The following is a 15808-nucleotide window of genomic DNA, read 5'->3' on the forward strand; positions in this document are numbered from 1 at the left end:
AATTTAATAATACTTGAAATATAATTTAAGTTTCTGAACGGCCGTTTCGGAACTTCGCGAGTGCGTTCACATAGACGCGGGTTACGTCAATAAAATGACCAATTAGAAATTTGTAAAGAAGGCAACCAAATTTGCACTTTATTACAATAGTATCAAGTTCATTTTTATAAAATAGATATTGATATAGTATTAACTTTTTTCACTATTCTTTTTGAAAATTATAATATAGTACAATCATGCACGCAAGCAGTATTTTTGAGGTCAGATTTCAAGGTACAGTTAGCCCACATACTACGGAAGGTGGAGATAAGGAATGGAATCTCCATATACCAAAAAGTGTCATCAAAAAACCTTAAATAGGTGGCGCTACAATACCTAGAATACTTGAAAAGAAAATCAAATCATAGACAGCGCACTTCACTCCGTCAATAACGCCTAGGTTCTTAGCTACTCTAGCGCTACTCTGGAGAGATTTGGAACTATTATTTATAGCTGACCACTGGACACTTTTGCATAAATTCTGCCTATGGAGATTGCGTTCCTTAACTCTACCTTCCATACCACATACCATGATGTAACCTGATCATTACAATGGTTACGAAGCAAAGAATGAACACTGATGACTCACTATCGCGACCACTCTTCCTTATGTGGTACCTACTCGGTACTCAGTATGATGGGACGGATAAGCAAACACATGCCACATAACATTATTTTATTCAGTTTTTGTTTGTAATATGACCTTAGAGATACATAAAAAAACGTTAAAGCTTTCTTATGGATGGAAGTCGTTATCTTTTTACGAAGCGAAAGATGAGCGAAAGTAGTAAAAAATATGCGGGAAATGGTGCGCACTGTAGAGAGAAATTATGTAAATGAAATTCATGAGTGCCGTCATCGAGTTCTACGTAATAAGTTCCATTTCAGGCCCTTACTTAATAAGAGTTTCGTGAGCCATGTAATATAACAAAATACACTCCCTGCCGCTTGTGGCCGCCCGGCCTGGACGTAGCTTCTAGCTTGACGGGTGCCATAAGCGCGTTGCCAATGTCAATTCAGTTATGGTTGAAATTTTCTAAGGTGATTTTTTGCTGTTTAAACCATCTAAGTTTTTTTTATGCAGTGTGGTTAGCGAGATTATCCAACACCAGAAATAACAATAAAACTAGAGCAATGTTTTTAAACGATTTTACTAAACATTGAAAAATTAATAAACTAATATAGCCAACGGGTATCACAAAACACATTGAAATAGGTAACTTATTACTTAATTTATTTACATTTACTGCCTGCAGTAGACAATATCTTTTATGGTTATTAGTACTTCATTTGGCCGTTTTAACAACTTTAGACCAGTACGTAAAAATACAGATTTATATTTTTCATACAGTGTACATTTTAAACACCGAATTCCTTTGGCATATAGAAGAATAACGTTAAATATTTTTAATTTGTTATAAAAGCAAAAATAAAATACTACCATATCTAATGCAAATGATTTGTAATTTATATATACAGATAACGCCAGCATAACTTGCTCTGTCAACCTCTATAATAGTGTCAAATTCTTTGTTTTTTTATTTATGGCCTTGATACCAGCCCTTTAGCCTAATCTCATAGAAGAAAACTAGAGAAAGGGGCAAGCTATGATGGCGCCATCTATGCAAACCTTTGACAGTTGCCAACCCCACTGAAAGGTAGGCAGAGGTAGGGTTGCTAATTCAAAACTTTGAGTCCATAAAATGCAGATTTTATTGACTCACAGTATATACGCGCGACACACACATATTCTCAATTTGAAGGCTGAACTGAGCTATGAATGACTTACACCGAAAAGCCGATAACTGTGTGTGCGTGCGAAATCGGCTTGTTTAGAAGTCACAATTTTTTCTTGGCGACCCTATATTGATATACTTTCAGATTTTTGATAATGCAAAACACAAGCATGGCACCTACTACAATATTTGTTTATTGAGCACAGAGACAAATAAGGAATTAAGACTATCGATCACTAATAAAAGGATATTAAACAGTCTATCATTTGTCTCTGTTAATAGCTAAAGTAGTTACACAGGTACAAAACTGTGTACTAATAATAACAGAAATCAACTTATACCGCTAATCATTTTTAAATAATGCATGTTTTTATTTTTAATCATTTTTTAATAATAATTTAGTTTACTATTTTTTTAATATAGTCTAATCGAATAATATTGTACGTGTTAAAATATACATGTTTACTAAGGCAAATCGCGTTATTTAGGTCAAATTTCGCTCGTAGCCAGTTACGAGGGTTGCTAGGATCTTATACAGCACAGGTCGATAGATTTCGAGCGAAATTCAACCTTTTACGCCAGTTACCCGTTGTAAACATTCATATGTTTGAATCTCAGAGTTAATATTGGAAGTCTTAAACTATGAACATTTTTAATCGATTAAAATCAATCACAAAATAAACTCTTTTAATGCGATTTTATGAATTGTACTTAAATTATTTTGGCAAAGACAAAGACAGCATCTGTCTGTACGCCATTCCAAGCATAAACGTGCCTTCGACAATTTAGAATTTTACAGAATTAATTATATAAAAATAATCAATGATATTATATAACCAAGGTTAGGAGCACAAAAAATACTGCTATATATATTTCTATACCTACGAAGAAATCTGTTATTTTTTATTAATTTTCGCATTCCATTCATCTTTGTCTTACTCGTTGTTAAACATGCGCTTGTCTCTTTCTCTTTCGGTGAGCGGGAGCGAGCTCGTTAGCACGTGCACATTTCTCGCATGCCCAAGGCGACTAAAGGCAACTTGTACAATTTGTCACCAGGTAAGCGCTTCAAGTTTGGAATGCGTATAAAATACAGTCACGTCTGAAAACATCGACACGATCGAAGTGCCAAAAATATGTATACACGACTTTATGGCCCATATATTGGCGTAGTCTATACATATTTTTGGCACTTTTTCCGTATCGATGTTTTCAGACGTGACCGTACCTTGAGTTATAATAAAATCATTGATAAAAAATGCATAATCCCTGTTTCAGACAAAACACATTTTTGGAAAAATAAATTTAACAGCATTCAGTAAAACTGTAGATTTGCCACATCTTAACCTAATTCGGTAACATATTTATTATTTCAAATATACTTTTACGCACTGAGTTCCAAAACATCGCTATCAAAATATTTTTTAACCTAGCCTAACTACTTTTATTTTGAACCATAAATTGAACAAATCATACAACTAATCAAATCAGTAGGGATATTATGGTTGCGCTATTATCGTTATCGTGTCGTACGGTCAGACTTTAATTGTTGATCCATCTAGGGACCCATTCATGGCCAAGACCCATCGAGCGTACACAATACCGGGCCACCGTACCAACCATAGATATATGAATATAATGTATTCCATGCTCTGAGGTACAAACCGTTTTTAGCTAAAACGTATGACTCAGCTTATGGGTCTCTGGCCAGGCGCGCACGGTAAATAAATCGCCGCTTATGAAGCCGGCCAGTTGAACAACATTATGCAACATTTGACGACGGCATGTGATGACTTAGGCCTCCGAAACGTGGTCTTTCACTACCGGCCTCATCTCAAAACTCAAAGTCGCTCAACGAGCAATGGAGAGGGCTATGCTCGGAGTTTCTCTACGCGATCGAATCAGAAATGAGGAGATCGTAGACGAACTAAAGTCACCGACATAGCCCACCGGATTAGCAAGCTGAAGTGGCAATGGCAGGCCACATTGCACGTAGAGAAGATGGCCGATGGGGTCGAAAAGTGCTCGAGTGGAGACCACGGACTAGCAAGCGCAGCGTAGGATGACTACCCATACGATGGACAGACGACCTTATGAAGGTCGCCGGAAGACACTGGATGTGGGTCGCTTCCAACCGGTACATGTGGAGGACCAAGGGGGAGGCCTAGTTCAGCAGTGGACGTCTTATGGCTGAGATGATGATGATGATGGTGATGCAACATTTAAAATGCTAATTTGGTTCTCAATACTAACGGCATGAAATGTCCAATGTAAAGTAAAGTCAACAATTTAAGTCCGTGGTCATTATAGCAGGACATAAAAGCGCAACCATCACATATACCTACACGCATGCAGAACAGAAGAAAAAAAGGAGAATGAGGAAGGATTGCCACTCAACCGTCCACCGCTTTTGTGGAAACAATCCAAAAGATGGAGCTAGGGAGTTTTTTTGGAGTCCTTTATCGAAGTCGAAGGTCCAATTATTGAAAACACCATTTTTTTCTACATATAGACCATAAGGCGTTTTTTTAAGTTCAGCATAAATAAAACGCCCTTATTTGCTAAAAAAAATAACAATACAGGGTGTTTATTTAGTACCTTGCAAAAATTTACGGGGTATATTCATATAGGTCATACTGAGCAACTTTTACTACGAGACCAATCCCGAAATCGCGAAAAAAAATTTTACGTCAAAATTTTAACGGTAGTAGGTACTATTATTTTTTATTCTGTGCCCACTGCCCAAACAAGTAAGGTACATTGGATAACATCAGATGCGGGGTAATTTTGCAGCAACTTTGGTAGCAACACTACTGCAGCGCTTATGCATAGTATGCACGTTAGGCGTCAGTAGAAAAGAGCATCAAATTGAAAAAAAGCATGAAGGGTTATCGTTCCATAGAAAATTCGAATTTCGCACCTCACAAAGTTGTATGACCGGCTATATACACCCTAAATAAAGCAATAACTTATGATAATAAAACATATATCGCTGGTAGTAAATTATAAAAATACACAATTTAATCAGACGGTAAAACCGTTCTTAAACAAAAATATAGCTCTTTAGTTAATTTAAAATCACCTAGCTAAGGATCGAGTACCAAATCACAAGCAATAGTTATGTTTTAAAAGGGGGCTAAGCCGTTGTTTAACCGCTCATGCTAATATTGATACTCGAGCAAGCGAAAGATTCCAAAATTGAATCACGAGCGTAGCGAGTGGTTCGAATAGAGAATCTGGAGAGTTGCAAAGTTGGATTAAACAAATCTTGCCGCCGAGTGAAACACAATTTTTCACCACGCCAACGCGAAGAAAATATGTACTAAATGTAAAACAACAAATGAACTTTGACAGTTTTGACACACATTTGGATATTTTGGATGAAATGCAACTTTCTCATCAGTTTTTAACCAATTAAGAGAGCCCTTACGAGCTGGTTTTTGACCTGGACCTTTTTTGCTCTGCCTATTTGGCGCGCACAGCTCTTTTATTGCGATTAACGCAGTTGTCCTATCGCCGACCAGAAGCGAATAGCAATGCACTAGTGTTTTATTTGCGCGCGAATGTTAGGTCTCGAAAAAGTTTCCGTTTTTATGTTATCCAGCGTAGAAATATTAGTATATATCTTCTTGTAGGTTTGTTTTATTCGCAAATGTCTTTCGCAAGAATATATCCGAACTTTGTTAGCTTTTTCAAAGCTGATCAGGCAGCTATCTTTCAAAATGAACACATGGGATTCTTTTGACAATATAGTTTAAATTACTGATTTTTCTTCTTTGGTAAAAGAGAAGATTTTTCATATTGTAACTTTTGAAAAGTGTTGAAAAAATATTATAATATTTTTCCGACAAGCTCTTCAAACAAAGCATTAGCTAAGCTAGATGTAACGCGTTTACATATACCGGCAGCCATATTGTTGCACTGTTGCTTTTAACTTTTCTTATTCCTTTAATTACACTCAAGAGTAATATAAATGGGCCACTTTAGTTATACAAAGTCACCTGATTTTATTCTTGGGGATGTGACGTGTGTGATGGCTCTTAATCGTTTTAATACTCACTGCCAATAAAATAATCCTTTACGGCGCATGTCGCCTCCTAGGATACATGTTCTCCTCAACCACAATCACTCCACACAACAAATCGTAACCCGTACGATTATGTCTAAACACAAACAAAACTACACAGAGCGGGAAAAGGAGAGAGATCAAAAAGTTCTTCATCAGAGATCTCACGAGTGCGAGAAGGAAGGAGAGAGGCCGGCCCGGGTAGAGGAGGACGGTCTCCCTCGGGCGGCCCTCGACGGGGATGACGGCGGAGGCCGACACGACGCGGAGGCCGAGGAGGGCCTTGCCGGGCGTGGCCCCGCCGGTGCGGCCGACGCTGCCGCAGAGACAGAATGCCTGGAAGATCAAAATATACCATTTAGGGGTGTTTTCAGAAAATACTGTACCTAATTTTAAAAGTTAATCATTGTCAATTTTGTGACGACAGTTAAGCATGAAATCTTTATGTGAATCAACTTGTCTTTTTTTACATTGTAATATCGCTTATATATATCTAAGGACGGGCCCTACGGGCAATAAGAATAGGGCTAGTATCACGCACACGAATTCGAGCCAATAGTGCAGTCTAACGCTACAACACGATTAGTTGATGAGTTCGCATCACGCGCGTTTTTGGTCGCAACTAGTTCCGTTTGACTGCAGGATTGCCTCGAATTTGTGAGTGACACCACTGAACTAGCTCCATTCTAAGCGCCCGTATCCCGTAAGGCCCGTCCTTAGATATATGTCAATGGTTGTAACACAATTACCTGATGAAATAATGTGGAATACATAGTTGAAACTAGTCAGATTGTTTGGAGCCTGTAAAATGGGTTCTCATATAAGTGAATAATTGTTATTCTTTTGAGAAATAAATCTTTAAACGGAATTTCAACTAAGGTCAATGAGGCAAAGACCGTCTATCAGATAAGACGGTCTACAAGCTCTTTCATTGCTTCTAACAGGGATCGGAACCGGTTTTTTGCAAAAACATCGACATAACCATATATTTCGGTTTATTTTATACTCTAAATGTAGAACTCATATAACGACTTCGTATTATTAGATTGCCTAATTAGAAATGAAGTAATTAACAAAGAACGAAAAAATACCGTTTTCGTTCCCATACAAAAAATATCGGTTTCCGATCCCTGGCTTCTAACTCACGCACTTGCACATATACTAGAGCGAAGTATGTATGCACCTACAAGAGTTCTTGCTCTTTACAGTATTACCAATAAAAAAAATATATTCCGATCCTCTCCATATTGACCTTACTCTTTGATTATTGCCTCTGATCAATAAGTACTAACCTCAAATATGCAGACAAGCACCCTGTATATGACTTCTAGGAAAAGTATTTCTGACGTAAGTTCCATCGCATACTTATAGTCGTCATAGTGTTCCGTGAATTTTATGATGTCGAATTTATCCAAATCTCTGAAAGAAATACAGTGACAATATATCAACAGAGTCTGAGCCCTTAACGGCCCCCGACCCGCGACCCACATAAAAAAAGCGATGGCTCGATGTCGTGAAACCAGAGGGCCTACCGTGAACCAGGTTTGACGTGTTGCCTCTCGGTCGCACTTGTAATTTCGTACGTAAGCGTGACAGGGAGGCGACACGTCGAACGCGGTTCGCGGTAGGCCCTCAGATATAGTTCGTGTCATCCACGATGACGCGCAGATTTATCAAATCTAGCCTTTACTAACATGACCATACGAGTCAAGGCACGATCTATGAGTGTATGAGCGTAAACGGGCTCACACGAGACGACGCCCAGGATCGCGCAAAGTGGAGGAAAGCAAGTAGCGGACCCTGGCAAAAGCCGGGATATACAATGTGTTTGTGCACGTATAGTGGAGCCGTTAACCACGTATAGTACAATGAATTTTATCGACAAATCACCCCCCATACATATGTTTTTTCTCAACCATTTTAAAACTGGCACCCTTTCAAAGTTTTATGGTGCCGTACAGCTGAAAGTTGACATGAAAATGACAGCCCTAGTTAAAACATTTCACAAGTTACACGAGCCCAAATAAGTCCTTCTGTGTACGTCGAACAAAGTTGCTTTAGTTCCAAATGATAATCGGGCGGCGGGAAATTATTCTTTAGAACTAAGTTGACGAGATATCAACAGTCTGAATAGTACCTATACCCACAGTTACTATTAATAAGAATTAAAAAGAAATATCTTGATTTAAGTTTTTATTCGTTTTTGTGTTGTATATCGTCGCCTAGTACCCATAGTACAAGCTTTACTTAGTTTGGGGCTAGGTCGATTTCTGTAAGAGTGTCCCCAATTTTATATTATTTTATTTATTTATTTAACATACTGCAACTAAAAAGGTGAGCGCGCTCCTCTTCGCAGGCTCGTTCATACTTACAACACACATTTTAACCAGGTGGATATTTTTTGGCTGCAGTACTAGTGTATATAAAAAACTTATAATAGATGTACTTAGAGACAATAACTAAATGTAACATCTACTGATATGAAGCGAAAAAAATAGTAACTATTCAATATTAACGTAACACTGCATGCACTGTTAACTGTTAAGCGTTAAAGATTATTTTATCTTCTTCATGAATTCATCAATGTCAATGCCTCCCGGAGCCTTAAGCTCCAGTGTTGTAAAAGTTGTAAAATAAAATGCTTCGAATAATCTAACTAATTGTACATAATTAATAAGCGGTGAACGGTGTTGGTAACACATACTGTAAACAGTGTTTAAAATACTTTATATTTAAGCCTCTCTTGTATACCTAAATAAATTAAAAAAAAAATCCTGGCTAGTTATAGTAATATCTATTTGTGCTGAAATGTGTACCATCATACAGCATTCTGTGATAATGATAAAACATTATAACTATAATGAGAATATGGGCTCATTAGGACCTATAATGACAAATAATAAATCTGTACACGACCGGAAGAAGTTGATAGGGACCGTGCGCGTTGGAGGGTCTGCCATCTTGTGGCCTGAATTGGAACCATAAACATGCACATTTACACGTCACGTGTTTTCTTGTACATAGTAGGTTCTGCCATCTTGTGGGCTACATCGGAACATAAAACATCACATTTACGCCTCGCGCCAAAAATTTGACGGCTCCTGTGCTGCCTCCTACAGTTCATACACGCTCCCTATAACTCGAGATATAAAATTGAAGAAATTTGAACTTGAAATATATCAAGGTTAAAATTTCTTCCATTGTAAATCTCGAGTTATCAACTTCTTCCCGCCGTCTACAGAAAACCACGTATCAAAATGACACTGCCATCCTCAAACTAACAGTTGCAAGTCTGAAAGATAAAAAAAAACCGGACAAGTGCGGGTCGGATTCGCCCTCCGAGGCCAAGAATCATGGCCAAGTATGTCTCAAAAGCTGTAATAGTTTTGCGTGCAGTGTCCCGGAGAGGCATATGGCGCTGTTGTTTCTAGCTGTTCAACCTTATGTATTAATGTTTGTTATGTTTTAGTTATTTTTATGATGACATTGACATATTAAATACATAGTAGTTATGTATTCTGTAGAACTAGTTTTAAGAACTAGTTTTGGGTCAAAAAACCTAGAAATTCGTGTGATGTAATTAATGGATGACCCCTTAACAATAGTTTTTTACATTAATTAATTTATCATACTTACATCAATTCGAACATATCTACAGCTATGAAGGTGACGATGAGTTTGAGTATGAACAGCAGCATGAAGTCAATGAACTCGGCCGCAAGCCTCTTGTAAAGCGGCGGGATCACATACTCGTAGCCTCCATGACGGGCGATCACTGCAACAGAGGTTAAATGGCATTGGTTGGAGAGACACTACTCATATATCGTACCGACGCACAATATCTATACCGCAGCATAAATAAATAATAAATAAATATTATAGGACATTATTACACAAATTGACTAAGTCCCACAGTAAGCTCAATAAGCTTGTGTTGAGGGTATGTAGAAAACGATATATATAATATATAAATATTTATATTAAAAAAAAAAAAAACTTAAATACATAGAAAACACCCATGACTCAGGAACAAATATCCATGCTCATCACATGAATAAATGCCCTTACCAGGATTTGAACCCGGGACCATCAGCTTCGTAGGCATAGACTAATAACACTGGACTGCCAATCCCCTTGACCAGCGCGTAACTAAAACGCTGCTTATTTTCATAGTCGACATCTAGTCAAGTAGATAGATAAACACTTTATTCATTTCTACAACATACATGGTAATTACAAGGAGATACTTAGTAGAGTAGAGAGAGTAAGTAGTGGATTTATCAGTACCGCTACTTGACACTAGATGACACGGGTGTCGCGACAGACGAAAAGTGTATTGGTCAATAATTTACAACTAACATTACAAGCAGAAGGAGTTGAAAGTAGATTTCTGGTTAATCCGGTTATAAAAAAAACGCTGGTGGCCTAACGGTAAGAGCGTGTGACTTGCAATCCGTAGGTCGCGGGTTCACACCCTGGCTCGTACCAATGAGTTTTTCGGAACTTATGTACGAAATATCATTTGATATATTTACAAGTCGCTTTTCGGCGAAGGAAAACATCGTGTAGAAACAAACCGGATTAATCCCAACAAGGCCTAGTTTAACCTCCCAACCTGGAAGGTCAGATGGCAGTCGCTTTCGTAAAAACTAGTGCCTACGCCAAATCTTGGGATTAGTAATCAAGCGGACCCCAGTCTCCCATGAGCCGTGGCAAAATGCCGGGACAACGCGGGGAGGAAGAAGAGAGGGTAATCCGGTTATAATATTATCTAAAACTTCATTTTTTTTCATTAGTCACAGTAAACTTTTGTGGAGCAACAAAGACTAACATTAAGCCTTTATAGGGCAGAGGAAATATATTTCCTATTTGAACTTTATTACAAAGTAATAGGGTTCAATTTTGCTTACACACACCCTCATGCCTTATCCTTTATAAGTTAACCAGGTTATTTACCTGGTTATTTACTGTTGCACAGTGTTAGTCCACAGTTGCTTGTTAAAAGTTAACTCCTGTGTGGATGCACCTGAATATACTTTAATTTCAAGGGTGCATTCCTGAGCTTAAATTAATTGACTGTCTCAAAGAGACTGGTATTCTAATTAACTCCATTTTGGAGATAATAAATGATTTATTTTTACCTTATAAAGCCCCTATGAGCTACACTTGCCTTAGGGCCTGTTTACTTACTGATTAGTGTTTAGTATGAGTTAATACATTTACAACTAAACGCAAGGAAGTACTATTCCCGATGACCAATATGCCAAATCTCATTGATATGTCATAGTTTTCAATTATTTGGTGGATTTAGATATGTATACATTTTTTTTATTTTTTTCTTACAGCTATCTTTATAGTTTCCCAATGCGATAGTGTAAGCAGGTACTTTGCATAAAAAATATAATGTCCGTATTACAACAACGCTATGAAAAATAAGAAAAAATTATAAATTGACTATGCCATTCAGTTTCCCTACATGTACTTAGCCATATCCCGAAGTTAATGGAGTTTAAAAAAAACACCATCTGATATACAATTCAATAAAGATGCCTAAAATTCATAAAGATACTTGTTGCAAATTATTGTCATCAGGTTTGAAATTTTGGTAAACAAATAATGCAACAGTTATCATATTTTATTTGCATAATACACAGTTTTCAACATTTTGAAATCTTTAATGACTTTCAAACATGACATATATTAGTATTTATGATAATGAAAAATTAAATGAAAAAAAAAATGTTTTCAGACTTTTTCAAATCCATTTTTTTGTTAGTCGTTACCAATGAGCGGAATTCTTCATAGCAAAAATCAAACTGTCAGAGGGATTAACCTAACTGTTTTATCGACTTATCGATAAATATTTGTCACTTAACGAAACAAAGTTACAGTAATGAAATCAGGCTTTTGGATATACATATAAACAAAGTAACGGTGTCCCTAATTAGCTGACCGCCACTGTATTTTAGTATAATAGTAAAGAATAAAACAGAATTACATTACGATACAAGTGCGAAAAATAGGAAATCCAAAACGAGTGGCGATAAATTAAAACACGACCGAAGGGAGTATTTTAAATCGACACGAGTTGCGAATTACCTATTCGCACATGTATCGTACAACGTTTTACACTACATGTGGCCCTTTAAATGTTTGGATGGTTAACTATGGATGGTTTGGATGGTTAACTATGGATGGTTTGGATGGTTTATTGTTTGTTACTAAACTATATCTAAGTATACTTTTCTCAGCAATGATTCATCCGGAAGTGATTTTGATGTACAGGAACAACAAATATATTTTTGGAAAAATATTCTAAACTGTGGATTGTTAATATTTTTCCATGGAATATTGCACGAAATTAAAAATATTATTAAATCTATATAGAATGTGTCTGAACTCGTACTTTTTGAGCATTGTAACGAATGAGTTTTACTCACTAAGTGACTTTCAACACAATGTTTCTTTAGCTGATGTAAATGAACGTCACATTTAGAGCAATATATTGTGGAAGAATCTTCTTTGAAACTAAGAGAAGAATATTTTTGTATCCATTTTTTTTTGTTTTTCTTTTAGGATTAACCATTTTAGTAACACGGCACGGAAATCACTCATGAAAACTCAAGTGACATAAATGACATATGTGACGCTGACATGATTTACTTTAATATGGAGATGCAAGTTGCTTATCAGAGGTCAAATGTTACAGAATAATCTTTTAAGTTGATTATGGATACCTAATGCAATATTATTCCGTAACATCGATAAGTCGATAAAACAGTTAGCTCAATCCCTCTGACAGTTTGATTTTTGCTATGAAGAATTCCGCTCATTGGTCGTTACACATGTAGAAAAATGGGAATTTATATGTGGGTAGATCAAGTTAAGATGGAGGGTAGGTTGTAGCGGCATGCAAGGAAATAAATGAGTTTAAAATCAGGTGAGGTGATTTAATTGCACTAAGGTTACTTACATTTTATTGTTGTTCATTATTGCTACTTGAGACAGTTTGTTATGACATATGTTATTGTCTATTTGTCATAACAATCTTGGTGCTTTGGTACTGCTGACTAAGAAACACTACATACCTTCTGCTGGCGTAAGCGTCTCCTGCTGTGGCTGGTTGGGTGGAGCATTCCGCGGCAGATTAGGCATTTGAAAAGGAAACTGTTGCCCTTGAAATTGATAATTATTATTAAGAAGTGGCACGTTCGTCTGAGCAGGATTAAGGCCTCGAAAACCCATCATGTAGTAGGGAAAGCACGATGAAAGGTTCTGATACATTCGAGCTTGCTGAATCCACACTCGCAGGGCTACGAAGTAAGCCTCCCGCTCAGAAAGCGGTGGAGGAGTTGCACCCTCCGAGAGCGGTGGCTGTGGGCGCTGTGGCGCATCTCCATTCCCCATCGGATTGGCGTCCCCTGGTACGCGGTCGTCGGGCAGTCTTTGAGTCTCTGCCATTTTCACAAGATCATGAACTTCAATGATTTTACTTTAATATTGTTTTGAAGGTACACGTCAGTTTTGTTTATTGATGGATTTGGACGGCAGTTCGGTCCAAGAAAGGTGACATGTTGGTGACAGTGACAATTTCTACGAAGAGTATTTTTCTAGTAATGAAAAGTTAATGAATTGTCCGATTTGGATTTAAATGAACCAAATAGATTTAAATTCACAATCAATCACAATAATTTAAAAAGTTCTGTTCATTATTTAATAGTTTTACAAAATCTAAAAATCGAACTGTTTAACAATTTTTGTTTCGCTGATACATCTCTTAATTTTATTTACAAAGCGAAGTACAATTTGGAGAATTAATATCAAAATACACTTAAGAAAAATACAACTTTGAAATAATTTTCATTTTGAAATATAATTTTTCTTTCCCAATCAATAGTCACAATCTCGTTATAGTTTACAAATTTTAAAATTAATTATTTAAACTTCTAATTTAGGTATATTATTAATATTTCATTTTATATAAGGAATTTTTAAAAGTACCCAATATAACTGGCTGTATATGAAAGTTCCATAGCTTAGGATTTTTAAAACTAACTTTTTAGTGTGGCAAGTCATCTGTATTTCCACATATTTATGTTTTTATGAGTCATTGATAATTTTTGTATTTTATTGAGTATTGAGTTATCTTGAGTTTGGCGGGGAGAGCAGCGTTGGATCAAGTTAAAAGGATCCTGATTTAAGCAATGTGCTTTAAGTTCGCTCGCAAACACGATCACTCCAACATTGGTTTCAAGCCTCTTATAAACTACCTATAATTTTACAACTCTTGAAGCGCTGTACTTAACAGACATGCAAGTTGAGATAATTCTAAAATTGCATGCCCTTTGTTGCATCTGTTGCAAGGTCCGTAAAATTAGAACAAGCTAACTCTGCAGCGAATTTGATAGCTCAGAGCGTGTTATCATAAACATCAAATGTCTATGAAATTATGGCGTTTAAAATAACACTTCTACAGTCTGTGCTATCAAACACGCTTGTTTGATACAATCCATGTTATCCATGGGATTTAAAATTCTTCTTTTTCAGTCTACAGTATTATTTGTATTAAAACGGGAATCGCCTTAGTTACTGTAGCAACACTGCTAATGTCACTTTAACAAAAACCACGATTGCCGGATGCGCAGTAATGGTGGTGAGGTGTAGTGTGGACTTGGGTGGAATTTGAGTGATTTTGTGCTGGCGGAATGAATTCTCCCTCATTGTGATTAATTGTTACCATTTTCTTTTGTTGGAGCGTGTGTCCGTTATGAACTAGTGTTGTGTAGCTTTATCTGAAACCTGTTAACTGTGTGAGACAGCTGTGACTTGATCATTCGGTGAACTGCTGAGTTTTTTGCTCAATGGTCAATGCATTGCGTTTAATGGTGGACTTTTAATAAATAAAGGAAGCACGCGTAATATACTCGAAGTAAGTAGTCGATTTTAACTTTTGTGGAGCAAAATTGGGCGCTATCGAATACGTTGCGAACGGAATTTGCATTGTATCTCATTTTACTATGTTTTTTTGTAAACACTCGTGTGATTGGCTTTACTATCAAATAGTACTCGTGTTTATGTCGTATTTGGCACTGGCACTGTTAGTTACTAGATTAATTACTGATTATAAAATACGTGAATAACTACTATATTTTGCTTCTATTAATTACTTGGTCAATGGGGCATTAAAATACGTAAGGTGTATTTGCTGTTGATAACGCTATTATGTAAACAAGGTTATGTAATGAATGTAACTATATAATATGAAATAATTACCATATTTCATGAATAACTTTGTTAATGACGAAAATTATTAAAGTTATCTTTAACCATTTTAGGATAAAATTTGACCACAAAATATGATGGTAAGGAATAGTTGATTCATGCTTTAAATAAGCTAGGGCTTTAAAGTGTAATTGATTAAAACTTACTCTTTGTAATGCTAAGTTTTTTAGAAGTTTTTATGGTGAAAGACCTGCCCCAGCTTCGCACGGGTTACACATAGCCTTAACAAATTATACACCCAAACCTTCCTCAAAAATCACTCTATTGGAAGGTGAATATCCGTTCAGTAGTTTTTGGGTTTATTGCGAACATATATGCACACAGACAGATGCGGTGTGGGACTTTGTTTTAGAAGGTGTACTGATTACGGATAAGATAAGAGCTGAGAGTTGGATGTATTGGGTATGGGGTGGGAGGAGGTTACCCAAGCTGCCCAGGACCGGAGTCAGTGGAAGAAAAAGATTCAAGCCCTACACCCCAGGGGGTAACAGGATTGAAAGCAGAAGGCTGATGATGGATATTTATAAAAAATAAAATAAAATAAATAAATACTAATCCTCTTATAAATAAAACTAAGTAACCTCTTACAGCCAGAGACAGGAACGAATGGAGAAGACTGGAGGAGGCCTACTCTGACTGGCAAGCGGGCACCCAAAACATTTAACAACAAACAGAAGATACAAGT

At 36.7% G+C, this 15808-nt stretch overlaps 1 protein-coding gene and 1 long non-coding RNA gene across 2 annotated transcripts in view; one reads left to right on the top strand and one right to left on the bottom strand.

Annotated features, from left to right (window-relative positions):
- Positions 1 to 1174: 1174 nt before the first annotated feature.
- Positions 1175 to 13473, bottom strand: LOC133519316 (protein FAM8A1). Its single transcript, XM_061853354.1, has 4 exons — positions 12930 to 13473; positions 9478 to 9616; positions 7134 to 7260; positions 1175 to 6177 (listed from the first exon to the last, which is right to left on the bottom strand). The coding sequence occupies exons 1-4, from the start codon at positions 13300 to 13302 to the stop codon at positions 5854 to 5856; spliced, it is 963 nt and encodes a 320-aa protein (XP_061709338.1). The 5' UTR covers positions 13303 to 13473; the 3' UTR covers positions 1175 to 5853.
- Positions 13474 to 13891: 418 nt separating this feature from the next.
- Positions 13892 to 15808, top strand: part of LOC133519327 (uncharacterized) — a 55977-nt gene continuing 54060 nt past the window's right edge. The window contains exon 1 of the long non-coding RNA XR_009799616.1: positions 13892 to 14770. This is a non-coding gene — a long non-coding RNA (uncharacterized LOC133519327). The remainder of the gene's footprint in view (positions 14771 to 15808) is intronic.

Source organism: Cydia pomonella, chromosome 6 (genome assembly GCF_033807575.1).
Source record: "Cydia pomonella isolate Wapato2018A chromosome 6, ilCydPomo1, whole genome shotgun sequence".
NCBI classification, from domain to species: Eukaryota; Metazoa; Arthropoda; class Insecta; order Lepidoptera; family Tortricidae; genus Cydia; species Cydia pomonella.